Raw genomic sequence first — 27399 nt, 5'->3', positions numbered from 1 at the left:
TGTATACGTGTTCACCTTTTGCTCAAACTAACGTCAGAAAATGCAGCATGCAGCAAGACATATTTTGCACACTATTATAGTGACACAGCTCCTGATCTTGATACAAAGATTGCAAGGGTTTTTGAAAACCTTTTACCAACATTTACCATGAATTATGACAGCTCTAGTTATGATGATCATTCTATAGATATTTAGTCCCTGATTTAACATGAAAGAAAAGAGATATATTAATGTATGAGAAAGAATACAATAAACCAAGATCTCGTTGCTATGCTGAACTCAAAACAAATCTTGAAAAATCTCTTGAAGTATCAATAACATTAAAAAACAGAATAAGAAAATATGTGTTTACAAGAAGAAACTTAAGCTAGACTATCTCGGTACATCTTAGATAAATGTGTTTATAAGCAACAGGCAATGTTAAACTTTTGTAACCAGCATTCACCACACTGAGGTCTCACAGATTATTTAATGCCTTCAGCGGGAGTTTTGAGCCAATGACCTCCATATGTCCATTGGCACCTAATTTATTCTGCTTTTTTAATGAGAAAATCACAAAGAGAATAACCAAGGCAATAGATGGAGTGGATCTGAGACACCCTGGCCTGCACCAGGAGCAGCGTGGGCAGCAGGGTGAGTAAGGTAAGTCTCCCTTTTCCCTCTGTTGTCATCCCACCTGGAGCTCTGCATCCAGCTCTGGAAACCAGGGTACAACAAAGACATGGAGCAGTACCGTGGGCCCACAGGAGGCCATGGAGACCATCAGAGCAAACTCCTATGCAGGCAGGCCAGAGAGTTGGGATTGTTCAGCCTGGGAAAGGCTTCAGGGAAGCTTTATTGCAGCTTTGCAGTATACAAAGAGGTTTATAAGAAAAATGGAGAGTGAGTCTTTACCAAGGCTTCTAGGGACAGGACAAGGAATGATGATTTTCAGCTGAAAGAGACACACTGACAAAATTTTTCATGATGACAGCAGAGAGATATTGGAGCACACTGCACAGGAAGCTGTGGTTCCCCATCCCTGGAAGTGTCCAAGGCCAGGCTGGATGGACCAACGTGGTCCAGTGGAAGGTGTCCCTGCCCATGGAAGAGAGCATGGACTAGAGGGCCTTTGAAGGTCCCTTTGAACCCAAACTATTCCATGATTCCCCTCAAAAGTAACTATTAAAGAGAGACAGCAATTGAAGCAGATGGGCTGCATTTCCAGCCTTTCTTACCTGCAGGCATAGAGCATGTTGGACATGAAGGTGATGGGGTTGGTACTGCGAGAGGTGTCCATCACATAGACAACAACGGAAGGGAAAGAGGAGGCCTGGGAACACCAAGTCAGAGACAGTTTGATTAGAAACTCACTGCTCAACAGCCAGGTCATTCACACAGCTTCATTGTCCAGCCATGCCAAAAGCACTTACCAAAGCCTCCGTTATGATGGTTCCTGATGCTGACCAAGTGAATACCTCAATTTGCCCTGGTGTGTCAATAATAACATACCTGGTAAGAAGTTACCCCCAAACAACAATAAGGAAAAATTAGTTAAGCACAAGGTCCTGTTCTGACTAGATTATTACCAGCATACAATAGCAACTGACATGATTATTCTATAACAGATGAGAAAAGCTTCTCCCAAACAGTAATGAGATTTATGGGCATGCCTGAAAATCTCCTGTGTGAATTTTGTAACTAAGAAGCATGTAATCTCATGAGTTGAAGGCATCAATTTGCCAGACAGTTAGTAGTGCAAAATCTTTAAAAAATTAATACATTGCTGTGTATTTGAACAGTGTGTGAGAGAAAACAATAGTCTAATGGAAGACAAGAAAAGCAGGACTGTGATAAGCAGGCTTTATTTTTATGTATGTAAAGAAAATCTAGTTTATCCATTCTATGCCCTTTTCCACATAAAATTTGTAACAAGGCTGAAAAAACCAACTAGAAAGCATTCAGAGAAGCTTTTTAGAATTTTGCAATTTTCCCACAACGATCCCAGAAAAGCACAACTCAGTAGAATGTACTCACTTAGATGCATTTTGCCTTTTTTCAATAAACTTCATCACCTGATTGAAAAAGCAGAAGTATATTTTGTATTTCACAATAGGAAACTTTCATCTTCATTTCACAGCAGAAACTACATTAACTTGCACAGCTGCAGGTGAATATGAAAAGGTTAAAGTCTTTATGCTTTTCAGAGTGTGAAAATGCCTTAATAAGGAGGGGTGAAAAATGCTCAGATCCTGCATATGTCAAAGACAATCTTGATTTTGTGTGTGTTCTAGTACTTGACTAAAGGCAGTTGTTCTGTGCCTCTTCACCAAGAGATCATCTCAGTATCTGACACCAGCCCCCAGCCCAGAGCTGATTCAGTGAGTGGTATGATTTAGGAGGGCTGTTTTATCAAATGGCCCCAGGAAAATTTAATGGGTTTCCAGAAGTGAGCTGCCCTACTCCTAAACCAGAGCATCCACATGAAAGATTTTATAGGAAACACGCTGCAACAATAGTCCTATGCAAACACTGAAGGATGTTCTGAACCTGTGGCCTCTTCATTTTACTTTAAAACAAGCTGAAATCCTGAAATCTCTCACATGAAAGCTAATGTGCTCTGACAGCATTGTAGAACACAGAGTTCAAACCTTGAGAATAACTGCCCAGAAATATGAGAAAGCTCACCAAACACAGTGCAGTGCCCCTGAGACTGGACACACACAAAACCCCTACATCCAGCACACATCATGGAGCAGCACACAGAAACCACCTCGCACCTGGTCAAACCTTGTGGCAAAGAGATTCAGAGAGGTCACTATGCCGCCGTTTGGGCCCAGCCCATATCTGATGCTCCATTCAGGAAAGCAGATGGTTACACAGAGCCCAGAGGTCATCTCTGTCACCTCTGACAACAGATGCACTCTGGATACCTTGGGATTGAGGGACAACATCCCCAATACATGATTGATACACGTCTATAAGTCACTCAGCAGGGTAACAAATGCTCTGTTACCCAAACATGTGCCATTGGCAGAAGGAAGAGGGGCTGCGTGGCTGCTCCTTGCCATTTGTGCTTTAACTGCACAAGAACCAGCATTGACTCATAACACACTGTTTTCTCTATCACTGCCCTCAACATCCACACATCCTCCTCAGGCCCTTATTAACAAGGCACAGCAACTCAGTGTTGGATAACAGATGCAGTGAAGCAAATAATGCGCTTACATATTAATTTGAAACTTATATTTAGGATGTTCTGCTGGTAACCCCAAATCAAACAACAGCCAAAATCAAGAATCCTATCCCCCTTTATTCTTGTCTAAAATATTAAATTTAAGAGTCATACCTGCAAGTCAAAACCAAAGACTGTGTATTGTCTCCATCTGCACAAACTACTACATAAGAGACCAAGGATTTCCACGGGCCTCTGGAAGTGCAGCCACTTTAGCACAATGTTACTGCACTACAGTCAGCAGCACTGTGAGCAAGAGCAAACACTCCTGTGTCTCTGAGATTCAGAGAGACAACACTGCTTTGGTTATGGCCAAATGGAGAAATCGTTTTCTCCATCTACTACAGGCAAGTAGGAATTTTCATATTTGTTTATGACAAATAAAATTAGACTAGTTAAAATATGGGGAAAAGGCTGCTGGCTTCCCCAAAAACAAAATAAAACAAAACAAAAGGGCAGAGTCCCTGTTGCTTGTAAGAATTTACTGTTAGGTAAAATCATTTTTAGCACAGGAGTAAATCACCTAAGTGTCAAATCTTGTAGAACCCACATCCCTAATATCACGTGCAAGAAATACACAGTCAAAGCCTCTTGATCTTAATGCAACACTCTGCATTACTGCAATCCCCCCCAAACACTTCCTGCCCCTTTACCACAGTGTTCATGCAGCAGATTATTTTCAAAAACCTGAAATTTCAAATATCATTATTCAGACAAAAGAAAGGATACTGCTTCATGACCTCTTTGTACTTCACGGTGTCCCTGATATCTAGGGGAGAAAGAAAGATATGTAAGCAGTTTTCCACTCCCCAGCTGGTCACCATCAGCTAACAAAGTACATCCACCACAGCTCCATCTGTTTTCCTGGAGATCCAGCACTGGAACAGACACTCCTGCCATTCCTCTGACAGCAGTAAAACAACTCGTGCACCCACAGTGTCTTGCTTATCTTTGGAAAGGCTGTCTGGCATCCTTCACAGAGGGTAGGAGACAGGATTGTCACAAAACTAAGGACTAGTATGTTTTTTGGAACAGCTAAAAGTAAGATCTGTTCCTACTGCTAAAATGTTTTCTCTAAAATTCATGTCTTTTAAAGCTCTTTGTTGACAGCATATTTGTATGTAGAGATCAAATCTGCTAATCCTTTCATTACTGACAAAAAAAAGCCTCCAGAACCCAAACACCTCCAATCAGACCAGATGACATAAAAAACGTACAAACGCATTGGAAAAATAGCTTTGGTTCTAAAAATACCCATATTAATCACTGTTTGGAGAAAAGACCTATAATTTTAACAAATAGTCCTCAAGTCCTTTTGTTAGACCTTGGGCTCTCTTAAGGGAACACAAGCAGCCCAGCTTGTATTCTCTCACGTATTCGCTCCCGGAACACATGAATGACTCTCCGCGAACGGGCTCGGGCTCTGTTGAAGGCCCCGCTCCCTCCCGGCGGATCCCCGGTCCCGCAGCGCTCACCGATGTTGGCGGGGAAGGGCAGGCTGTGCACGGCAGGGTCCAGGTTGATCACGTACGGAGGGCAGCGCTGCCCGTGCAGGTGGGCGGCCAGGCGCTGCGGAGACACGGGGAGGCGTCAGCCCCGGGGGGACGGCCAGCCCCGCTGGGCACGGGCAGATCCGGGGGAACGGTGAGGCGTCAGCCCCGCTGGGCACGGGCAGCCCTCGTGGGCATGGCCAGCCCCGCTGGGCACGGGCAGCCCCGCCGGGCACGGTCAGCCCCGGGGGCACGGGGAGGCGTCAGCCCCGCTGGGCGCGGGCAGCCCCGCTGGGCACGGGCAGCCCCCCACGGGCAGCCGACGACTCCCCGCGACCCCTCGCGACCCCCGCCGCCTCTCACCTGCACGAAGGTGGTTTTTCCGGAGCCGGCCATGCCCAGCACCAGCACGCACACCGGAGCGGCTCCCGCCGGAGCTCCCGCCGCCGCCGCCATGTTCCCAGAGCCCCCTTGTCCTTCCGGAGCGGGCGCGGCCGCGGCCCCGACGTGACGCGCGCGGGCCCGGTTGTGGCCCCGCTGCCGCCTGGACGCTCCGCGGGCCCGCGCGGCCTCCCGGCGCTGCTCGGCCTGGCACGGCTCCGGGCGCGCCACACCAGCAGCAGCAGCGCGGCGGGGCTGGGGCGCTGCCAGGGCCGGCCGGGAGCGGCGGGCGGGACCGCGCGGGCGGGCGTGACGCTGACGTGGCGGCGACACGGGCACCATGCGGGGCGGTAGTAGCGGCGGAGGCTCGGTGAGTGCCCGCGGTCTACTCAGCGATGCTACCGGCGGCTGCCCCGGAGAGCCTGGCTGCTCCGCGGGTCACTGCGAGATGGGTTCCGACGTCGGGATAGCGGGGGCGAGCCGGCTTCCCGGCCAGCCGGTGGGGCCGTGCGGCCTGTCCGGCGCCGTGAGCGGCTCTGCGCGGGCGAAGAGCGGGAGCGCTCCGGACTCCCGGGGAGCAGCGGCTGGAGCCGCCCCTCTGCGCCCGAAGCCGAGGCCTGGGGCCGGGCCCGGGCTCGGCTGTGTTCGGCCCGAGGCGGGCTGGGGCCCTGAGCGGGCACTGCTGGGGCCGGGGCTGCGCTTCGCCCGAAATGCCTTCGCTGCAGGAGGAGCTGGCTGATGGAGTGCGCGGGCAGGAACAGGGAGTTCCCCAGAGGATACCGAGCCCTCCCGCTCCTCGCAGGACGGTCGGGCCCTGAGGATGCCCGGTGTCCCCACTGGCACCTCCATCACCTCCAGTTTCCGTGCCAGCTCTCGCCGCTGGGAGTTGCGGTGCTGTGCTTGGGCACCGTCCTGCCGCCTGGATGCTGTCTCCAGCCCGCGCTCCGGGTCACCGGCATGGCCCGCAGAGCGCGGGCAGACAGAATCCACCGCTCCCCGCCCTTTCAGGCTCTGTTTCACTTTTTCTCACCCGTGCAAGGAACATGACTTTTCTGTTTTCTTTATGTCCAGCCGTTTGGCATTCCTACATACATTAGGTCTCTGGTTTTTAAGTAGGAAGTGTATAAATGAAAAAACACGCAGAACTTAAACACCAGATTCTGTAGATGTTTCCTTCATAATTGCTGTTATTAACTTCTCTGAGAGGAAAGCCTGACAGATAATTTTCACTCTCCTTTTTTATTGCAGATCCTTAACTGCCACTGAAGTTCTTCATAGTAATCTTCACTCTTATGCAAAATTTTTTAGTTATGAAAACCCCATGAATCTTGATATACATGCCATGTTTGTAATTTTTTCTAATCCTAGATTAAGCCAGTGAATTGCGGCAGACTCTGCCTGCCTGTTTATTCGTTTTTATCATTATAACTTCATAGCTTCTGGCTGCTTGTCCACTCGTGTAGAGATTTCCCAGGCAATGCTGTTGACGCTGCTGTTTGGGTGTAAATAATGCAAATACAAACATCCAATTGACTTCACTTCCAAGGAGGCAAGATTTGATTGTGAAGTCTTTGATCAAGCAGTTGTGAATTTTCCCCTGCTGCTTCCCTAACGTTTCCATGAGGAGACTCTGGGGCTGGACCCATAGGCACAGTTTAATCATTCGTGTATTGATATTAGTACCTGCTTCTGAAATTCTTAACTGGTGCTTGGGGCGACTCATGTTTGATAGTGTGAATCACAGCTTCTATAAAGAAGATAGGTAATTAGCCATAATTTCTTTTTTTGTCTGTTTTCTTTTTTTTTTCTGTAATTTTCTGTTTTGTTTCATTGGATTTTTTTGTTTTTTTCAGGGTGGTTTTTTTTTGGTTTTGTTTTGGCTGTTGGTTTTTTTGTGGGTTTTTTTGGTTCTTCCAGTTCCTTAGCCAGTTTCTGTTTATGACAAAATACTACCTTTGTTCCCTGGGTTACAGTTTTGGTATTCTTCATGCTTCCACTGGGCAGTGATTTTTATTCTCTAGTCTGTATAACTATTGGTTTTTTCCTGAGTTTTCTAGTGAAGAATGGCATTCAGTCATTAGCATTTGGAAGAAGGTGGTGGTAAGTGTTTGTCCATGCACTAGGAGCAGCTTACAACAAATGGCATGTTCAGCTGACTTGTACACATACTTTTACAAAGATGTGTTAAATTGCATGTCTTAATAGCATAGCAATGGATAAGTGACAAAAAAAAATCTTTGTTAAATAAGAAAAAGAATTCTTTGATGTGGATAACGTGAACATCTGGGGGGCTGATGTGGTATATTAAAACGAGATAAAAAGGAGGGCATGAAGGAGACCAGAAACAAGGTTCTTGGCAGGGTAAATGGAAGAATTACTTCATTAAGGAAAAACAAGTACTGTGTAAAAGCTAGCAAATGAGTATCTAAAATATTTGTCATCAAGTGATAAAGTATAGGAAGAAAAAATATATGGGTGAATGTACTGGAGACAAAGAACACTCCGCCATTGCAGGTGAAAGATTTCATATGGGATGTGTGGAGGGGCTCATCCCTGATTTGATTCCAGTCCAGTTCCGCTGGAGTTGGAAAGGTTAAGCTCTTCTAGTTGCAGAAAACGGTGATTTGTTTTTCAAAGGGTGGTGAATGCACATCCTCAAAGTGATGTGCAGGTGGTTGTACTTGGCTGCATAGTGAAACATGCTAAAAGAAAACAAATGATGCTGCTAATGTGAATTGTTCTGCCTTTTTAGGACACCAGGACTGGACATCACAGACAGCAGAAGCTCAAGAAGTCCTTAGGAAATAAAAAGTATGTGAATGGGTTTTGTCTAGTTTGATTGAAGGCAAGAAAAAAGCTGAGAATATTCTGAATTTTAAGAGTTGCAACAATTTTAATTAATGTGTTGAGATTCTCAGCTGACTTCACTTACTGGTTTGTAGGAAAAGTGCCTTTCTGGCACTTCAGTGTGTATTAGCTTTCATTTATTTTTTTAAACGATTTTAGCATTGTGAAGATAAATATTTTGAGTCTAAAACCAAATGGTGCTCCGAAATGTATGCATTTTGGGTGTGATTGCAGCTTAAAGACTTTAATTTGAGCAAGCCTCTCCCCATGCTTCTGCAGTACCTCCTGAAACATAGTATGTAATGACCTGACCTGGTGCCCTCAGCATCTCCCCTTATCAATTCCTGGATTGATGTGTTCAAGGTGAGCTCCACAGCTCAGAGTATGGGCAGAATGGCCATCACAGTCATTACCCACTCGTCCCCCCCTTATCAGTTCCTAGATTTATGTGTTAAAGGTGAGCTCCACAGCTCAGAGTATGGGCACAGTGGCCATCACAGTCATTACCCACTCGAGTGATCTACTTATTTCAGTTGGGAATTGCAGTAGCAATGGGAGACATTGCAAACTGTTTGTGTTCCCTTTGTTTCTCCTTCGTGTAAGTGGTATTTGCCCAGAGAATAGATACTCTGTGTTTCTTGGACACCTCATTCAGTTTCCTGTCATGTACAGGAATGTAGATGTTCAGGCATTTCAAGGCCTGAGAGAAATACTTTGGAGCAGCGAAGCAAAGTTCCCTCTGATCTCTAGGAAAAAATTTCAGTGCTGCTGATTAGTCTAAAGTGTCTTAATGTAGTGTGATTTGTAGGTTGGAAGTTGTCTTAATTGCTGAAAGCCTCGCTAGTTAAAATTCTTACTGGCACAAAATCTTTATTGAGTAGTGCCACCCCTGATTCTGGGAGTAGAGGCTGAAGGAGATCTTGCCCTTTCTGGGATAGAAAATGTCTCTTTTATAATGATGGGCTACAGAAATATTCTTATATTCCAGGGATAAATGCATATTTTAAAATTAAGATTCACTTACTCCTGCTTCTGAAGTTGAAAGTTTGAGGTAGGAGGAATATTTTTTCTGTTCCTCTTGAGATCTCACTAATGTCATTATCAAAAAGATGTACTGAAAACCAGCACTGAGGACAGTGTTTTATCTTGCTGGCACTTTACAGGTCCCAAAACTCAGGAGATTCAGTGAATTGTGATATTAATTTTTAGAATACTTGGGAAGATGAGAAGGATGTTGTCTGTCAAGTTTATTGTGATTATGCACTAGTATGCATCCATACACGCAGGAATTTGACTGGATGTTTTCCAGGTCTAAGCCAGCTGAGGAGGTGGAAGCTGCTGTGGTGGGAGTGAACAGTGACTCTGAGGACACAGTCACCACCATCTCCCCGGCCTCCCCAGTGAACGGGAGCGCCGAGCCCAGGAGCAAGCGCACCATTCGCAGGCCTGCTTACTGGCTGGAAATGAGAGGGATGAAAAACAGCGTGAGCAAATCTTCAGAAAAAAAAGGTAATTATCACTGGTGGTCCAAGGCAAAACTGGTTTTCTCTCTGGTTTTTCAGTGAGAAATTCGTGTGCTCATGAAAGGCATGCTGCAATTCAGCCAAAAATTACAAGCTTGCTGGTGCTGCTCGTGTATTAGAAAAAATGAACTTTTGCCACTGCACAAATACCAGTACAGTTCTCTGATATTATACAGTTCCTTTTGAGTCCCTTGTCTATGAAAGTAATCATTCTGTGCCTGAACTCAGTTCTATCTGTAGAAGAGGAAGAGTTACACCAATCATACCAGAAATAAGCTTGAAGAGCTTTAAAAATAGAACCATCACCACTAAAGATGTGGCAAAGGGGACCATTCAGTAGTATTTGGGATTAGATACAGCTTTTGTGGTTGGTAGATTATTATTTTTCAAGGATGTCTTCATTTTCTCACATTTGTCAGTTAAAATTTTCTGATTTGAAATGGGTCTGGTTTGGGTTGTTGCAGGAACATTCAGATTTCCTGGCCTAGGAGCTGTTTTCCATACTTCTTGTGTGGCAGAGAGTCAAAACTTCAATCTTCTTTAATGCACTTCCTTCTTACCTCTAAGTCAGGATCTGTATTTTATTCTGTTGCGGGGAGAGGCAAATTTGGTAGCTTGATAGAAGTGAGATTGCTGTAGCTGCACAGCCCAGGTGCAGTCACTAGCCAGACTGAGTATTCCTGTGGGACCAACACAGACCTACAGCAGACATGGGCGGGAGCCACGCAGACCAGCATGCACACAAACAGCACCAGCAGCCTCCATCCTTGTACGCTCCATCTGCTCAGTGCCTGACCTTTGGATCCCAGGTTCCTCAGTTGCTGGGCCAGGGATGCACTGGCCCCTGTAGAGCCATGCCAGGGGCAGGTGAAGACCTCCTTACAGACAGGCTCGTACTCACAGACCCTACTTGCTGTCAGACATGACAAGATTTGTATACTGACCAGTCGCCTATTTACAAGCAGGTGTTCTTTGCTATCCTCTTACACCTCTATTTTCCCACACTTGATCAACTCCAAACTGGGTAATTCTGTCCCTTTCCCTCCCTTTGATACCACTCCTGATCATCCTAGTCCTGTGTAATCCTGAATTGTTCTCCACTCAGATCCCAGGTGCTGCATAACCCCAGGCAGTAACACCACGCTCTCCCTTCTCACTGTCCCCCTCCCAAAGGGGGCTGCAGAGAGGGGTTCCCACTGACTTATCCTTGTGGGTCTCCTGGAACAGGCTCAGGAGGAAGCTGTCTGTTTCTTTAAGTCCCTAATTGATGTTCCCTGCCTACCATTGTGCTTCTGTGCTCATCTGTATTCGTGGAGACAAGATTTTGATAAGCTTGGAAAGGGCAGGCACGATTTGAGTTTCTGTATGCTCCTTTTTGTGTGAGTGCAGGTGAGGTTTCCATCACATAACCTAGTGCTTTCTGCCTCTTTTCCTGAGGATTATTTTTCCAGGCCCTGCTGCGGCACTGTTTCTTCCATACCTGCTGTATCACAGTACTGTGGGCCATGGGCTGCTTCAATGTTGCTGAGTGAGAAGGTGGTGTGCAGTTCACTGGTGCCCAGGTGCCTCACAAGAACTACTTTTTTTTGGTTGTTTTTTAATAAGTTTTGAATACAAGATGAGGCAGCAGTAGACTCAAGGCTGTTATCCAGACTGAATACTGAGACTGAAGCATATCTGTTCTTACTTATCAGGAGAAGTACTGTTGAAAGGCAAGAGGAAATCTGAGCAAAGGGAAGGCAAAGATGTTAAAGACTCTCCCAAGAAGAAGCAGAAGATTTCGGGTAATACAAATAACTTGTAATTCCTAATTAGATACTAATTAGGTGCTTTGACTTGCCTGCCCAAGTGACATCTTCTGGAGTCTTCAAACTCTGTTTTTGATTCTGAGTGTTTTGTTCTAGGAAGCGATTGACTAGTGTCTGCTTCATCAGTGGGAGGTGGTCTAATTTCAGTCTGTCTTAGAAGTCCAACAAAGGGAGCGAGGAAGGAAATGATGGGAAGTATAGGCCAGTCTGCATATTTCAGTTTCTCAAAGGATTACAGATTAAATAATCTGACACATTGCTTGTGAACATCTGGAGATTGGGTAGCTGATAACAGCAGTATGGGTTTGTTAAGAGGAACTCATACCAAACTTTTTTATTGCCACAAAGACCAAGGGGAGAAATGTGTGACACCAGAGGCCTTTCATTCCTCTAGAAGGTTTGTCAGTCAGTGGTTAGGTGCAAAGGAAGGTGTGCAAGTGGTGAAAGCAGGAGCAGGTGACACAGAAAGCCAGCCTGGAGTTCAATCTGGCAAGGGATGTGAACAGCAATAAGAAAGGATTCTACAAGTATATGAACAGCAAAGGGGAGACCAGGGAAGCTGTGGGTGCACTGCTCCTTAGAGCAGGGGAGCTTAAACTGGATTTACCCAATCATTTTTCTGTAGTCTTGGTTAGGTGGAAAGGTCTGAGAAGACTGGAGGTTAGCCTGGGTTACACCCATCTGCAGGAAGGCTCAGAAGGAGGATCTGGGAAACCACAGACACATTTGTGGCTCTGGCCTTGGTGCCATGGAAGGTCATGGAGCACATTATCTGGGGTGCTGTCATGGGGCATCTGCAGGACAGCATGGTGATCAGGCCAGGCAGAATGGCAGGTACTGCCTGACTCACCTGATGTTCTTGGATGACAAGGTGATGGATGAGAGAAGGGCTGTGGGGATGTTATTTACCTGGACTTTAGTGGAGCCTTTTGTCACCATTTCCCACATCATTCTTCGGGAGAAACTGGATGCTCATGACTTGGACAGGTGCTCTCTTGGCTGGGTGGAAAATTGGCTGGATGGCTGGGCCCAGAGAGCCATGGGGCAAGGGGTGACATCCATCTGGGGCCGGTCACCAGTTGTCTTCCCCAGGCCCAGTACTTGGCCAGTCCAGTTTAATATCTTTATTGATGGTCTAGATGAGGGGACTGAGTGCACCTTCAGTAAATTTGAGGATGACACCAAGTGGATTAGGATGTGGATCTGCTGGAGAGCAGGAAGGCTCTGCAGAGGAAACAGGACAGGCTGGAATGATGGGCCAACGCTAACAGTGTGAGAGCCAACAAGGCCAAGTGCCAGGCCCTGCCCTGGGGTCACTGTAACCCCATGAAGCACTCCAGGCTGGGGCAGAGGGGCTGAAAAAAGCCCTGTGAGTGTTGGTCAAGTGTGGCTCAACACAAGCCCAGTGGGCAAGAGGCAGCCACTGGCCCCTGGCCTGTGCCAGGTCTCAGTGGCAGCAGGGCCAGGGCAGTGCCCGTCCCCTGTGCTGGCACTGCTGGGGCACCTCCAGTGCTGGGGGCAGCTCTGGGCCCCTCCTGCCAGGAGAGACCTGGAGGGGCTGGAGCGTGTCCAGGGAAGGGAATGGAGCTGGGAAGGGAATGGAGCCCCAGGAGGGGCTGAGGGAGCTGGGAAGGGAATGGAGCCCCAGGAGAGGCTGAGGGAGCTGGGAAGGGAATGGAGCCCCAGGAGAGGCTGAGGGAGCTGGGAAGGGAATGGAGCCCCAGGAGAGGCTGAGGGAGCTGGGAAGGGAATGGAGCCCCAGGAGAGGCTGAGGGAGCTGGGAAGGGGCTCAGCCTGGAGAAAAGGAGGCTCAGGGGGGCCCTTGTGGCTCTGCACAAGTCCCTGGCAGGAGGAGACAGGCTCTGCTTCCATGGAAGTGACAGGACAAGGGGAAATGGCCTCAAATTGCACCAGGCTTAGATGTGATACTGGGAGCAATGTTTTGCCCCAGAAGGACTGTCCAGCCTTGGCACAGCTGCCCAGAGCAGTGATGCAGTGCCCATCCCTGGAGGGGTTTGAAAGGCATGTGGATGTGGCACTTGGGGACATGGGTTAGCAGTGGCCTTGGCAGCACTAGGGGAACTGTTGGACTTGATGATCTTTGAGGGCTTTTCCAACCTAAACAATTTAAGATTCTAAGTCCTGGAGGGCCTGATGGGGTGCACTGAGTGCTGAGAGCTGGCTGATGTCATTGTGAGGCCACTCTTGATTATCTTTGAAAGGTGATGGCGACTGGCAGAGGTTCCTGGAGGCTGGAAGAGACAAAATACCAATTGTATCTTCAAGGACAGAAAGAAGGAAGATCTAGGGAACTACTGGCCAGTCTACCTCACCTCAATCCTTGGGAAGCTGATGGAGAGAATCATCCTGGGAAGCATTTCCAAACACATGAAGGACAAGATGGGGATTTGGAGTAATCAGCATGGATTCATGCAGGGCCAGTCATGCTTAAATCAGCTTGACAGCCTTCTACAATGAGGTCACTAGCCCGGTGAAATAGAAGTGTAGAAAGATGGTTCATGGAGTGTCCCTGTATTCAACTCTGGCTGTTGTTTCTGTCACCAAGGGTGGAAGTATGTAGACAGCACATAGCTGAAAGTGACAGCAAGTGTACTGGAGAAAAGGCTAAAAGTGAAAGTGGTCTCAACAACAATTAAAGAAGAAAGAGAAACAATTTAAAAATAGAACAGAGAACAGTGTAAAATTAAAGATGATATTGTTTGGGAGGAAACACTGTCACAGCTGAAAAACAACAAGCAGCCTCCCAGGAGCCAGTGCTGCAGAAGAGGATTCAAGATCCATAGCAGATCAAAAGCTCACTGGGGACTAGCAGTGTCAGAGTGGTTTTTTGAGAAGGCAGATGTTGGACTGAGAGCTTTGAGGAGGAATGTAGACTCTGTGAAGTAATTAGACGTTTGAAGTAATTCTTTTGCTCTAATGCAGGGCCACCATGGAGTGCTGTTTCCAGGAACAGGCACTGAGGTTCAGGAAATCTGTGTGACAGCTGAAGAGGACAGGGAGATGAGAGCAAACAGCATAACCCATGCTGAAACAATAAGAGTGTTTTAGTCTAAAGAAGACTGGAATGAGTAGAGCAATGAGACTCCCATGGTTATCATCAGATGGACTCAGTCAAACTGCACAAAGGATGTGTCAGTGTGGAGAGTTCACATCCCCTGAGCTTGGAGTGGGAACAACCATAGAACTCACAAGTGTTTGAGTGGGACTAATGCCTGCCACTAGAAATAGATCTTGAAAGGGAGTAGGAAATATAACCTTGACATTGCTTTAAAAAAAAAAAAAAATTGAACATTTCTGAATAACTTTGAGACAGCAGACTTAAATAGCAGCCTTCTAGCAAAAAAAATCTGGTTTTTATTGTAAGAAAGCTAGCAGAACTGACTATTTTGGCTTGTCTTGTTTGTGTTATAACAGGGAAAAACCAACAAACTGGAACAAAACAAAACTCCAGAACGAAACACCACAGTGTTCGGAAAGAGCCAGAAACCTATGACGCAGGTAAGAAGAGGCAGTAGCTAGGAGTTGCTCTCGAAGCAGATAAAAGATAAATGTGATTCTAGGATTTGAATCTGAGCAGAGCTGTGCTTCTGGTGTTTCCATTCAGCAGTTCCCTGTACTGTTGGCAGGGAGGAGCTGGCTGCTGGCCTGGCACTGTGTCAGTACTGCACAGTAGGACTGAAAGGACTGCACACTGCCTGAGTGTAGCCCCACGTGCTTTGGCTATTGCAGAGTGTAACAGTGAAAGAGGAATCACTTTTTGAACTGAAAAAAAGCCTGTTAGAATAGTTGCATTATTAAACGCATTAAAACATTTATCGTTTTTACTCAGCAGAATATGTTTGCAGGAAAAACTCCATAGCTGTTGCTGCCAGATCACCTATCCTGGGAGCCAGAGACCCAAGCAATCTGTCCTAGAAAAATAAAATTAACCTTGATTCAGTGAGTGGAATAACTTGGTGTTTGTAAATTACAGCACTCATTAAACACCCCAGTTTTCTACCAAGTGCTGTTTGATTCACAAACTTTTCCCCAGGAGAGGGACAGCCTGGGCCTGTTATTATTGGGAAAAGAGGAGAGGATGTGGATCTTGTTATGGTAAGAATTCAGGCAGATGGCTGCTAAACCACTTTCTTCCCAGAACCCATTTCAGTAATAATTCTTGTGGATTATGCCAGACTTCTGCTTGGGATTTCATAGAGAGGCCAGAGACTGAAAACCATGCCACACAGGGTGCTTTTCCCTGGCTGCTGAGTAACTTGCCCTGGTGGTCTGTGGCTGTTTTTACTGTGAAAACACTTTGGCCAAAAGAAAAAAAGAAAAGTTTGCTAAACTTTTGCTAACTCAGCATGCTAAACTAATTGTGTGACAGAAATTAGCAGAGGGAAATGTGCTGGCCCTCAGGATTAGGCCTTCTACTACTGGTCAGGTAGAAGAGCACACCTTACAAGGGAATGGTAGATCCAAGGGTGTTTGTAAAATGGTCCTTGACAGTGAGTGCTGTGTGCCTTGTGACAGATCCAAGGGTGTTTGTAAAATGGTCCTTGACAGTGAGTGCTGTGTGCCTTGTGACCGTCCATCCCTGGAGCTGTAAAGGAGCGGCACGTGTTGAGGTGCAGCTGGACACAGGCTTGGGAGCGTGTGACCTGTTTCTTTTTAGGGTTCACTGCGCACATCAAAGGAGGAAAAAGGAAAAATGTTGTGTTAGCACTTTTGTTCTAAACGTTGTGTTTTGACAGGTAGCATGGAAGAGCAGTGGTCTCTAGAGATTCAGGACAAAGGCCGAGTTACCTGTCCCACGTGCCGGGCTGTGGTGAGGAAGACTGTAGAAGGGCTGAAGAAACATATGCTGAATTGCAGGAAGGTAAGAACACAAGAGATGAGCAATCGTCTCTTTACTCCTCTTCAGCTTACTGATAGAAATACCTGCCTGTTTTGTGTTGCATTTAAAACCAGTTTCATCTCATCACTGTGTCCCTTAACAAGAGTCCCTTATATATCTGTAAGAACAGTGATTGGTGCTTCTTGCCCAGCCTTTTGCAGGAGGTTTGGGTAGTGAACAAAGGTGTGGTTATTTCATTGTTCCACTAGATTTTAGACTCCGTAAAATCAGTTCTTTGAAGAGAGTTACCAGGCCCAAATAAATTGTTCTGCTCTCCTGCTCCTTTCCCCCAAAGAGTTATCCACTGCTTTGGTTAATTTACAGTTAAATGTACCACATCCTTGTTTGTTTCTAGGAAATGTTCACGTGTCAGCACTGCGGGAAGCAGCTGAAGTCTTCAGCAGGGATGAAATACCACGTCATGGCAGACCATAACAATCAGGTAGCACAGCTGCTGTGCATCTGAAACTGCTGCAGGCAGAACAGGCTTTGGTCCTTTCCTCCAACACACAGACACAGGCAGAGCAGGCTTTGGTCCTTCCTGCTACACACAGACACAGAACATGGAGTGCTTTTTTCCAGTGTTCTAGCTGTTCAAATCTAGTTGAACTGTTATTTTTCCAGTGAGACTTGACATGTGAAAAACAGTGGAATGTTACCAGAGATGCTAGGCATGCAACATCATAGAATGAGGGATCAATTTCTGTTTAGGAAACAAGTCACACATAAAAGGCATTCCCAATCAGAAGGAAAAATATTAGGCTGCAATTTTCAGTCCTTTGCTACAAAGGTGGAAGTTTTTCTTCATCCAGAGCAGACTAGATTTGAGGTAAAATAGCAGAAGCAGCAATTAGTTCTCATCTCTGTTTACTTTAAACATAGTAGTCTAACACTAGATTAGTACTAATACTACAATCTGCTTTTCCTCTTTGCTCTTACTTTGAAGAAGGCAATGTCTCCTGTTGTAGCTGTGAAGAATTAGAACTTTTGAAAAGGTCATTTGGAAGTTTGTGTAAAGTTCAGATAATTCACTCTGAATTTTTTGCACGATTCCCAGTACTGCAGTTTCTGAACCTACAGCTGTATTAGTAAATGATGCGGGCCAGGGATCATGTTCGGGTCCTGAGGGTTAGGTCTGTCACTGAATTCTATCTTTTTACTCAATCTAGGTGTACTATTAGGTAAGGTAGGAAATAATATACAGTAACCATCAGAGAGAGAATAAGAGACTTGAGCTGTAGTTCTGCACAGATGAGTGATTGTTACAAGCAGTCTGCTTCACCTTAGTCAGCCTGAGTGGAAACAGTAGGACTATTAAATGTTTAAGATGCATAATTTTCTGTCAGTTTACTCCTTTTAAAGATAATTCCTCTTTGGTTTAACCTCAGTCAGCAGCCAAGCTCCCTGCTGCCCTTCACTCTCTCTCTCACCTACAGGATGGGGGAGAGAATCAAAGTGAGAAAACTCATGTGCTGGGATAAAGACAGCTCAATAGATAAAGCACACAGGCAAAGCAAAACAAGGAACTCATTCACCACTTTGGTAGGAAGGTCCAGGCATCTCCAGGACCACAGGGCTTCATCACACATAGTGGTAGCTTGGTACAGCAAATGCCATCATTTTGAATGTCTGCCCCTTCCTCCTCCTTCCCTCAGCTTTACATGCTGAGCATGGTGGTGCAGTATCCTCGTGGTCAGTTGGGGTTGGCAGTGTGCTCTGCAGTATCCTCATGGTCAGTTGGGGTTGGCAGTGTGTTCTGCAGTATCCTCATGGTCAGTTGGGGTTGGCAGTGTGTTCTGCAGTATCCTCGTGGTCAGTTGGGGTTGGCAGTGTGTTCTGCAGTATCCTCGTGGTCAGTTGGTCAGTTGGGGTAGGCAGTGTGCTCTGCAGTATCCTCAGGGGCTGCTCAGCAACAGCAAAACCATCTCTGAGCTCTCAGCAGTTCTCAGCACAGGTCCAAAACACAGCCCCACACCAGCTGCCACCCCAGCAAAACCAGCACAGATACAGAAAGTCAGCATTATAGTAAATACATGTCTGTAAAATCATTAAGTTGCAGAGATTTAATTATTTTAGAAGCTTTCCTGCCCCAGTGTGAGTAGTGAATTCCCTGTGAGGAGAACTGTGAATGCTGAGCATCCCGTGTTTTTCATTCATCTTTCTGCTGTGCTTTAGCCAATTATGAAGGAGGGAGAAGAAGTGGATGAGCAGCTTGAGCGAGAGCGCCTTCGGAAAGTTCTGAAGCGAATGGGAAAACTGAAGTGTGCAAGGGAGGTAAGCTGCATTGTGCAGAGTGTCAGTTAATCAGCAGTGTCAATTAATCAGCAGTGTTGTGTGCATAGACATGAAATGTGAGTGTGCTGTTGAGTGTGCTGTGGTGCTGGCCAGAGCAAGATTTGCTTCAAGACCCCAGCTGTGCTTTTAAGGCAGAGTAGCATAGAGTCTTAGAATGGTTTGGGTTAAAAGAGACCTTTAATGGTCACTTCAATGCCAATTCTTTGTTGCAGATGTTGTCTGTCCGAATAGACAAACATTAAAGTTTTTACCTGCCTGTCTCTGCTCTGTCAGGATGAGTGCCAGTACTTTGGTCAGCAAACTGTGGATCCTGTTCACACTGGGGGTGGAATCCCTTGAAGAACGGTTTTCTTCCATGTATTTTCCTTTTGTTTGACAGGGCTGCACAGGCAGCTTCACCAGCATAATGGGATACCTATATCATATTAAAAAATGTGGGAAGGCTGCTTCTGAGCTGGAGAAAATGGCTATGAAGTGCCATCACTGTGGGAAAGCCTACAGATCAAAGGCAGGACTTGTCTACCACCTGCGATCGAAGCATGGGCCAGTGAGTGCACCAGCAGGAGTATCGGGGACTGGGGTGGGACTTTAGCCACTCAGGCTTGAGACAAGTGTAGGCTTTTGTCTACTCCTTTGTCGGGTAATTACAGACCACAAATGTTTGTATTTTTCCTGCCCCTGGATTATTTTGTCTTTGATAGTTTCCTTCTAGCAGTAGCTGTTGCTTCTGTATGACTAGGATGAAGTTTCTAATAGTAAATCAGCATGGCAGCAGAAAATGACCTGACTTTGGCTCCATGAAAGAGTGATGCTAACATAACTTGTGAGATGCTTTCCTGGACTCACCATTGGAGCAGAACAGGCAGCCTTGTTGTCCATGAGGGTTTTACAGTGAATGATGGAATACCTTTCAAGACTAGCAACTGCATGAAGCTCTCTGCTTGAGCCTCACTGCTGTGATCCCTGTGAGCAGTTCTGGGGGTCTGTCTGACCAATGGGATGCACTTCTGTCCCGTGTCTGTGACAGTAAACCATAGCTGATGCAGCCTGTTTATGAGGAGTTTGGCAAAACATTTATTCCCTGTATTTAGTGTAACTGAAATAGGAAGCAGTGAAAGAGACTCACCTTTTTGGGCCTTCATTGCAGGTCACCTTCCTCCATGAGGAGAGAACAGAGAACCTGAAAGAAATGAAACGGGAGCAAAACAGCGCAGGCAGAGTGCAGAGGAGATCTGCAAAGGTGGCAATCTACTATCTCCATGAGCTGGCAGGAGAGGAGCTGGCCAAAGAGTGGCCCAAAAGAAAAGTTCTGCAGGACTTGATTCCTGATGACCGGAAGGTACAAAGCCTTAAAAATGCTACATAGGGTTCAAGTTTATACCTGCACATCTAATGCGTGTTGTACTGGCTCCTATGCCGTGTTTGTGGCACATGGAGAGCAGTGTGTTGTGTGGGGCCTGGCTTCTGCTCTCTCTCTCTCTCTCTCCCCCAGTATTTCTGTAGCAGCAGTTGTGTGGGGCAGTGTTTGTTCAGGCAGGCTGTGATCACTGTAGAGTCCTGTTCCTGGAATTCCCAGGGGGCACAAGGAACAGGGGCTGTCATGGATCGCTCCTGCCATGCTGTAAGGCCCCAGCAATCCTTCCAGTCTCTGATATTTGCTGTGCTGTTTCACAGTGCTTTAGACTTCAGAGTTTCCAGTAGTGTCCTTTAGGCTGTGAGTGAAAGCCAGAGGAAAACGATGGATCTCAGCAGGGTAAGGACATTTAGAGCAATCGCTGTAGTCAAGGCAATGGGAAGTTTCAGATTCTGATATTGTGGGGTTTTCCAGATTCACTTATGTTTCTAGAGCATTGGTGAGACAAGAGAACATTGATTATTGGGAGTTTGCCCGTTAGGGTAGGAGAAGAGATAGCACTTCTGTCTCGGCCTAGAGGAGGAAATTCTGCACAGGCAGCATTCCTTCCAGCTCTCGATTCCATCTTTGTCTCAGCTGAAATACACTCGTCCTGGACTGCCCACGTTCAGTCAAGATGTGCTGTGCAAATGGAAAACGGAGATAAAGATGTACCGAAGAGTCCACTGCCCAAATCAGGTAATCTTTAACTGTTTCTGAAGCCCCAGAGGGGATAGATTTCAATTCTGTATGAGCCAGCAGCTTCCCACAACCCTGGAACTGCAGTTGGTCTCTCTGTGGGAGACAAATCCTGCTCCATCTCAGTATGGTTGTTTAGTGTAATCAAGGCCCTGTTGAGTCTTGGGGATGTCTGGGGATGCTCCTTTTGTCTTTTGCATCAAAGTGCCCTGGGTTGATCCTTTTGGGAATGTGTGTGAATACCTGAGAGCCAGTAACTTGGTGTCAGGCTGGTACAGTTTTCTCATCCAGGTGGGCAGTTGGTCCATTTGGAGGTTTGAATAGTGGAAAATGACAGGCCTCTGCCTTTCTATCTAAATCTATTCACAGAAGGAAGGAGTAGAGTTGGAAATACAAGAGTGAAGAGACTTTGTGTGGGACAGCACTTCAGTTTTCTTCATTGTACTAGACCAGCTTTAAGGTCTTTTCAACCTGGCCTTGAGCATTTCCAGGCATGGGGCAGCCACAGCTTCTCTGGACAACCTGTGCCAGGGCCTCAGCCCCCTGACAGGGAAGGATTCCTTCCCAGTATCCCAGCCAGTCCTGCCCTCTGGCAGTGGGGAGCCATTGCCCCTTGTCCTGTCATTCCAGATCCTTGTCCAAAGTCCCTCTCTGGCTCTCTTGGACCCCTTGGACTGGAAAGCTTTGTTGTAAGGCATTGTGAAAAACTGTCACCAGTCAGATCCAGTGGGAACAAATGGCCCCACTGGTGGAGGTGGTGGACATCTCCATGTGGTGGTTGCTGTCAGAGAGCCAAGGGTCAGTGGCAGCTGCCCTCTGGGTTTGGTGTACCTGTGGTGCCTTCCCTGTGCCCTCCCCTCCCCTATACCCAGCACTTTCTCCCCAATATTCAGCATCATTTAGCATGATCATTTAAAATTATAGCATCATTTTCAAGGTCAGAATTGCAGCCCTGTTGTCTGTGGAGAGTCTGCAGAGAGCAGCTGTGCAGTCACCACCAGTGACCCAGCAGCATGTCCTGCTCCTGCCCCCTGTTCTGGGCCCTGGGCTGGGGGCTGAGCACAGTGTGGTACCCCAGCACTGACGCCTGGAGCTGCCCATGGGCCAGGCCTCTGAAGCTGCTGAGATCAGCCTGTGGGGTGCTGTGCTCCTGCTCTGTGCCAGAGACATGAGCAGTGCAGGAGAAGTGTCTTGTACCTGCTCTGTGTGCTCTGCTTGAAATTGTTCTCCGTTGCACTTCAGGCAGAAAGCAAACTGTCATTGTAGTCAGGCTGTTGATAGAGTAGGAGAGTAACTGTTGCAGGAGTCTCTTTTTTATGTCCAAGTGTGCTCAGAAACTGGAAATATAAATACTAAGGTTACTCTTCTAATGGTCTTTTTGCCAGAAGCTTTCTGGCAGTGGAGGATTGGTATCTGCCTCCCTCTACCTCTCTTTTGCACTTTTGGGATTGGCCTCCAGACATAATAATGCTGTATTGTCCAGGAAGGAATGATTTCTTGCTAGCATGTAGTTCACATTTGGTTTTTTTTACTTTTTCAGGGTTGTGAATCTGTGTATGGCAGTGTCTCAGGACTCAAGTCTCACCTTGGCACATGTACCTTGGTTGGTAGCCTTCCTCTTCATAGCCCCACTCTCCATGTCCCTCAAGCTCTTATCCTGCCACCTGCTGATCTGAGATCCTCACAAGTTCATGGATTCATGGAATGGTTTGGGTCGGAGGGGCTCTTACGGATCACCTCATTCCAGCCCCCAGTTTGGGCGCTCCCCTGTGTGCTAAGGGTGTTGCCATTGTAAACAATGCCTGAGAGCAGGAGAAGGCCCCTTGCTGGCACTCCTTGTACTTACACAGGAGAAAGCACCTTGCTGGCATTCCTTGTAATGACACAGGAGAAAGAAAGCCCCTTCCTGCATTCCTTGTAATGGCACAGCAGTTCCACCCGTAGGCTCACAGCTTCAAGAGCAGCTTTTCCAGGTGCCCTGCTGGAGACCTTGTGGCATCTCAGAGAGCAGTTCTGTGCCTTGTGGGCACAGCTGCTCACTCATGGCAGTGCTGCTGTGGGCTAAAACTGTCTGCTATGCTTGAGAGCTTCTAGTTTTTATTGCTGAATTCTATCTGAGCAAGATGTAAATGAAATCTATAGGGTTATCAGCCTCCTGCTCCAGCAACTCTTGATGGAATTTTGTTTGTTTTTGTTTTGTTTTGATGCCAGGGAGACTTTGTGGCTGGTAAATACAAGTGTCTCCTGTGTGAGAAGGAGTTCACTTCAGAGAGTGGGGTCAAATATCACATCAACTCTGTGCACGCTGAGGTAAGGCAGGCAGAGGGAACCTCAAACTCAGGATGCTGGAGGTGGGGAGAGTGTCTTAAGAAGAAAATGCTCGATGTGTGCCGTGTTTTACTTTTTCCTTTACTTTTGACCCTGTTGGGAACAGGGTCATTAAACTTAGCTGGTCTATGTGTTAGTCTGGGGAGTAAATGTTGTGTCGTGTCACATGCCTTGTCCCAAGCTGCTGCTGCTCTGTTCAGCTCTGCAGCATTTCCTGTGCCTTAACTAAGCAAATGTCAAATTAAATCTGAATCCTCTGAGACACAGTGACACCTAAGGAGGCACATCAAAGAACAGAGTGTTGTTAGGCAGTTGTCTTTCCAGATCTTACGTTTCAGGGAAACCTTGTCCCACAAGGCAGCTATGTTGTAAGCCCTGATAGGCTTTATTTGGTATTTCCACCACGATCAGTACCAACCTGTTGCTTTCTGAACCTGCAGGACTGGTTTGATGTGAATACCACGACCACCAAAAGCTTTCAGAAGCTAATCAAAATTCGCCAAAGGGAAGAGCAGAAGAAGCAGCGGAAGAAACGTCCTTTGAGCAGGGGCAGAAAGAAGCGAGCCGGCAGCCTGGCTGCCAAGAAGCTCCCTGCTGTTGGAGCTGATAAAACGAGGAGTAAGAGAGGTCGCCCACCACGAGCACACAACGAGAGCACGGGCAGTGAGGAAGGGGCACCCCAAGTTGCACAGAAAGCTGAAGTTCCAAAAACCAGCCGCAAGCGAGGCCGAAGTAAATCCCTAGAAGACGAAAAGGAGTAATCCTAAAGCTTTTCAGCTACAAGCCCCACTTCTGTCAGGCTCATAACCCACAGCACTAATATAAGCAGCTGAATGTCTTTGGGACTGTGACTCAGTTCTGCAGGGGACTTTGATACTGAAACATCTGGTCAGTTGTGAGGAGTTCAAGCCAAAGCTGCGGTGCAGTGGCTGCTTCTGCCAGTGGAGTTCCTTTAGACAGTGGCACTCACAGTGTGATTCCTGCTCTGGTTGCAGCCTCAGTTTGGTCATACTAGTTGCTTGTATAGTGGTTTCCAGTACAGCAAGTGTCTGTTTTGTCATCTTCCTCTGATGTGTGAGATCAGGGTTGTTTTTTACAGTTCTTCTCAAAAGGGACTGACTAGCACAATGTTTGGGTCTCTTCAGCGGGGAAATCCTTTCTTGCACAGAATGCACCCACACTGAACATGAGAACAGTGCTGTGCAGAATGCAAAGACTGCCTTGCCCTGTCACTCTCCTGTCTGTTGTCAGCAAGGCTGCTACAAAAGAGACCTTCTCAGTGCTTGCTGTATCCTGTTGCACAAAGCTCTATTTCATACCCCAGCGTTTCAGCTCAGCACCAGACAGCACCAGACTTGGAAGGGATGAAAGGTCATTATTACCCTTGTCAGGAACCCAGTGTTCCTCCTGCATCTGTCTCCTGTAATGTTGGACATTAAACGTGTGTAGAAAGTCTTCCAGTGCTGCAAAAGCTGAATGCTCTCAAGCCTTTGGAGATTCACCAGCCTTTTAGAGACCTTGGTACCTGATGTGCTGAGGTGGCCTTTGTGTGCCCATTGAAGCTGTTCCATGCTCACCTGGGAGACACACTGCAATTCAGTGCATCCCTCCATGAGCAGCCTGCTGGTGCTGGGACCAGGCTCCACGAGGCTGCCTTGCCAGCATGGGTTCCTTATCATGCCAGTGCTCCCACAGTGTCTTTTCCCCCTGCTCTGCAGATACCCCTTCACTGTCTTACATAACCAGTTTCTTTTCAACACTGCCTCTCTGTGCAAATGAGGCATAATAGCAGTGGCTTCCCTGTGTAGAAAAGGTTAAAAGAAGAGGGGTCACCATTTTAAGTCATGTTGTTGGCATTGTCTCTGGACCATAAGGAATAATATCTTTCTGTCTCTATAAATCATAGAATGTGAAGGGATTGGAATGGACCTTAAAGATCATTTAGTGTCACTCCCTGAGCAGGGACACGTCTCACTAGAGCAGGGGGCTCCAGGCCTTACCCAGCCTGGCTTTGAGCAGTGCCAGGGCTGGGGCATCCACAGCCTCCCTGGGCAGTGTCTGAATGCAGCAGATGTCACAGAAGCTGGCAGGAAGCAGCAGCACAGGCAGTCCTGGTTTTTAAAGAATGAGTTCTCCAGACTCTGTCATCCGAAGACCCACCATACCAGAAAATTGCAGAATTTGCACTGTGGGACAAAGTTGCTGGTGCTGAGATTGCCAGGGAAGGCCTGGCAGTGTGTGGGGAGCAGGCAGGTTTGTAGCTGTGTGTCAGTACCAGCACAATCCCATTGTTCTGACAGCAGGGGATAATGCAGGGCCAAGGGGGTCTCCAGAGCTGCCTTTGGAACAGGTTGTGCTGCGTTTGCAGGTGCTGTGCTGAAAGCAGACGTGGAGACTGCGCAGGGGTGGAGAGTCTGCAGTGAGATGGGCAAGAGCAGAAGACAACAAAATAAAATGTCACCAGTGCGAGAATGTGGTTTCTTGTCTGTTTGCTGTGTGGTGTTCTTGGTGCCATCCCTCCTCCCCCAGCACAGCCCAGCTGCTGCAGGGCTGTCTGTCCTGCTGCATGTTTGTCCTGCTGCAGGGCTGTCCCACCTGCAGGGCTGTCTGTCCCACCTGCAGGGCTGTCTGTCCTACCTGTAGGGCTGTCCCACCTGCAGGGCTGTCTGTCCTACCTGCAGGGTTGCCCTACATGCTTTGGTGCTGTTCAGCTGTCTTTGTGGTTTCTCTTCAGAACTCCACAGTGCTGTACTTGGAGCAAACGTTCACTGCATTCCCACTGAGTACAATAAAGCCAGGAATTAAAGAAGGTTTTTCATAGTGATTTTCAGTCTGGAGTCCTGGTTCCTGTCATTTATGAGTTACTGACTAGACCTGCTCTCTAGACATGGATACTTTGTGAGCACTTGGGTTTTGTAGTTACTTCAGTAGCATGGCACATGGAAAGAAGCATTCTCCAAGGATCCATCCGTGTCAACAGCGCAACAGCAGATTGTTTGTGGGACTGGCTCAAGCTGGTGTGAGCTGGTGGCACTGCTGCCAGTGCACAGTTTGTGAGGAGAGAGATCTGTCCTGGAGCTCCTGCGTGCTGCTGCAGTGGGGCCAGGGCAGCTGTGCTGCTGTGCTCCTGCATGCTGCTGCAGTGGGGCCAGGGCAGCATTGCTGCATGCTGCAGTGGGGCCAGGGCAGCTGTGCTCCTGCATGCTGCTGCAGTGGGGCCAGGGCAGCTGTGCTGCTCTGCTCTGAGGGCAGGGGATCCAGCAGAGAGGCAGAACCGCCTCCCTCACCTCACCTGCTGCAGAGGCAGCCCCGGGCCCTGGTGGTTCCCGGGCTGGCAGTGCACAGCCAGGTTGTGTTAGCCCGGTTTTGTTACCCCTTGTCCCCGGGCTGCTCTCCATCCGTGGATTCCCCAGGTTTCTCTGGCTGCCGTCCCTCTCCTCCAGAAGATGAATTGCACCAACAGCTCAGATGGGCAGCAGGCCCTGGAGGAGCGCTGCCCCCTGCCCACCAACTGCTCCTTGCCGTTACCAATTTACTGAGCAAGTTCGTGTTAGGAGGAGGTCCGGTTCTGAAGGAACCAGAAGTAACAAAAGAGACCAGCTGGTCACTCAGTACTTGTTGCAGTGGTTCATTGTACTAAAAATGCTGTGTCTTCTCATTGGCACTTGTTTTATTTCAGCCTCTGTATCCCACACTGTTGAGTCCTGGTAGCAGAAGTAGCTTTAGGGTAGCAGAAATTTCTTCCTGCATATTTGATTTGTAGTCATCATTAACTCCACACATAATTTGCTGTATGAGCTAAAGAGGCTTGCTAGTGTCAGTCTAAACAGCTTTTTCTTTTTTTCTGTGGTGCGTTGTTCTTTGCTGACATGTTATGTGTCAATTGGTGCATTTTTCACTTTTGAAGTCCAGGGGGATGAACCAGGAACCAGTTGGGGTGTTCTGTAACAGTCTTGTTTATGTAAGATAGGAGAATGACCTTGCTCTGCTCTCACCTACTTCTTCTTGTCCTCAACTCCCTCACTACACTGTTAATATTCACTTTTACCCTCTTAAGCACATTTTTCAGTTGTTCTGCAAATGCCTCTGAGAACTCATTTCTTTTGTTTCTAGAAACTCAACGGGCTTTAAGGCCAGACAGCACACGATGAACATATTCTGAAACATTGTGGTGTATTTCACAGAACTACTCTAGCAGATACCTTAATAACTATGTTTTGTACAGTAACTTTTCCAGAAAGCTTGGGTTTAATATGCAGATTCTCTTTGCAATTGTTATGTAATTTCATTAACATTCTTGATAAAGATGTCAAATAGCTGCAGAGTATGGGATTCTCTAGGACAAATCCTTATTTACAATTATTTAATATCAAGCATTTAATGATTCCGCCAATGCTTGTATAACATGTGGGGCCAAAAACAAGGCCTTAGAGAAATTTATGATGTCAACAGCTACTTTTACCAAAATGGACTTGTAATTAATTAAAGAATAATATTTACAGAAAACTCTTCTCTGTGAAA

The 27399-nt window shown here is 47.1% G+C and overlaps 2 protein-coding genes across 6 annotated transcripts in view; one reads left to right on the top strand and one right to left on the bottom strand.

Moving 5' to 3' along the window:
• GPN1 (GPN-loop GTPase 1) overlaps positions 1 to 5332 on the bottom strand; it is a 13127-nt gene extending 7795 nt beyond the window's left edge. Inside the window, exons 1-7 of one of the 2 annotated variants that reach the window (XM_059467367.1) lie at positions 5068 to 5332; positions 4690 to 4783; positions 3944 to 3983; positions 2760 to 2826; positions 2017 to 2054; positions 1413 to 1491; positions 1218 to 1312 (exon numbers count right to left, since the gene is read on the bottom strand). In XM_059467367.1, coding sequence (XP_059323350.1) covers positions 1218 to 1312; positions 1413 to 1491; positions 2017 to 2054; positions 2760 to 2826; positions 3944 to 3983; positions 4690 to 4783; positions 5068 to 5160 — 506 coding nt within the window. In that variant the 5' untranslated portion in view covers positions 5161 to 5332. The remainder of the gene's footprint in view (positions 1 to 1217; positions 1313 to 1412; positions 1492 to 2016; positions 2055 to 2759; positions 2827 to 3943; positions 3984 to 4689; positions 4784 to 5067) is intronic. The other variant, XM_059467366.1, reaches the window with a different exon arrangement.
• Positions 5249 to 27399, top strand: ZNF512 (zinc finger protein 512). 4 transcript variants are annotated; one of them, XM_059467364.1, is made up of 15 exons: positions 5406 to 5455; positions 6334 to 6847; positions 7838 to 7896; positions 9242 to 9441; positions 11150 to 11239; positions 14699 to 14782; positions 16021 to 16145; positions 16519 to 16605; positions 18339 to 18437; positions 18838 to 19005; positions 19606 to 19797; positions 20449 to 20550; positions 22091 to 22153; positions 22762 to 22860; positions 23319 to 27399. In XM_059467364.1, the coding sequence occupies exons 4-15, from the start codon at positions 9396 to 9398 to the stop codon at positions 23637 to 23639; spliced, it is 1476 nt and encodes a 491-aa protein (XP_059323347.1). In that variant the 5' UTR covers positions 5406 to 5455; positions 6334 to 6847; positions 7838 to 7896; positions 9242 to 9395; the 3' UTR covers positions 23640 to 27399. The 4 variants fall into 4 exon arrangements, with proteins under 4 accessions (XP_059323345.1, XP_059323344.1, XP_059323347.1 ...); XM_059467361.1 differs by lacking the exon at positions 6334 to 6847 and having other exon boundaries at positions 5254 to 5455; XM_059467363.1 differs by lacking the exon at positions 5406 to 5455 and having other exon boundaries at positions 6187 to 6847.

This window comes from Ammospiza nelsoni, chromosome 3, assembly GCF_027579445.1.
Source record: "Ammospiza nelsoni isolate bAmmNel1 chromosome 3, bAmmNel1.pri, whole genome shotgun sequence".
NCBI lineage: Eukaryota > Metazoa > Chordata > Aves > Passeriformes > Passerellidae > Ammospiza > Ammospiza nelsoni.
This window is presented reverse-complemented; position numbering and strand designations above follow the sequence as displayed.

Bases quoted from the DNA above. Each gene is read 5' to 3' on its own strand.
- ZNF512 (XM_059467361.1), top strand. From the start codon at position 5,426: ATGCGGGGCGGTAGTAGCGGCGGAGGCTCG. The intron at 16,146-16,518 runs GTAAGAACACAA...GTTTGTTTCTAG, and splicing joins ATATGCTGAATTGCAGGAAG to GAAATGTTCACGTGTCAGCA. The intron at 16,606-18,338 runs GTAGCACAGCTG...GCTGTGCTTTAG, and splicing joins TGGCAGACCATAACAATCAG to CCAATTATGAAGGAGGGAGA.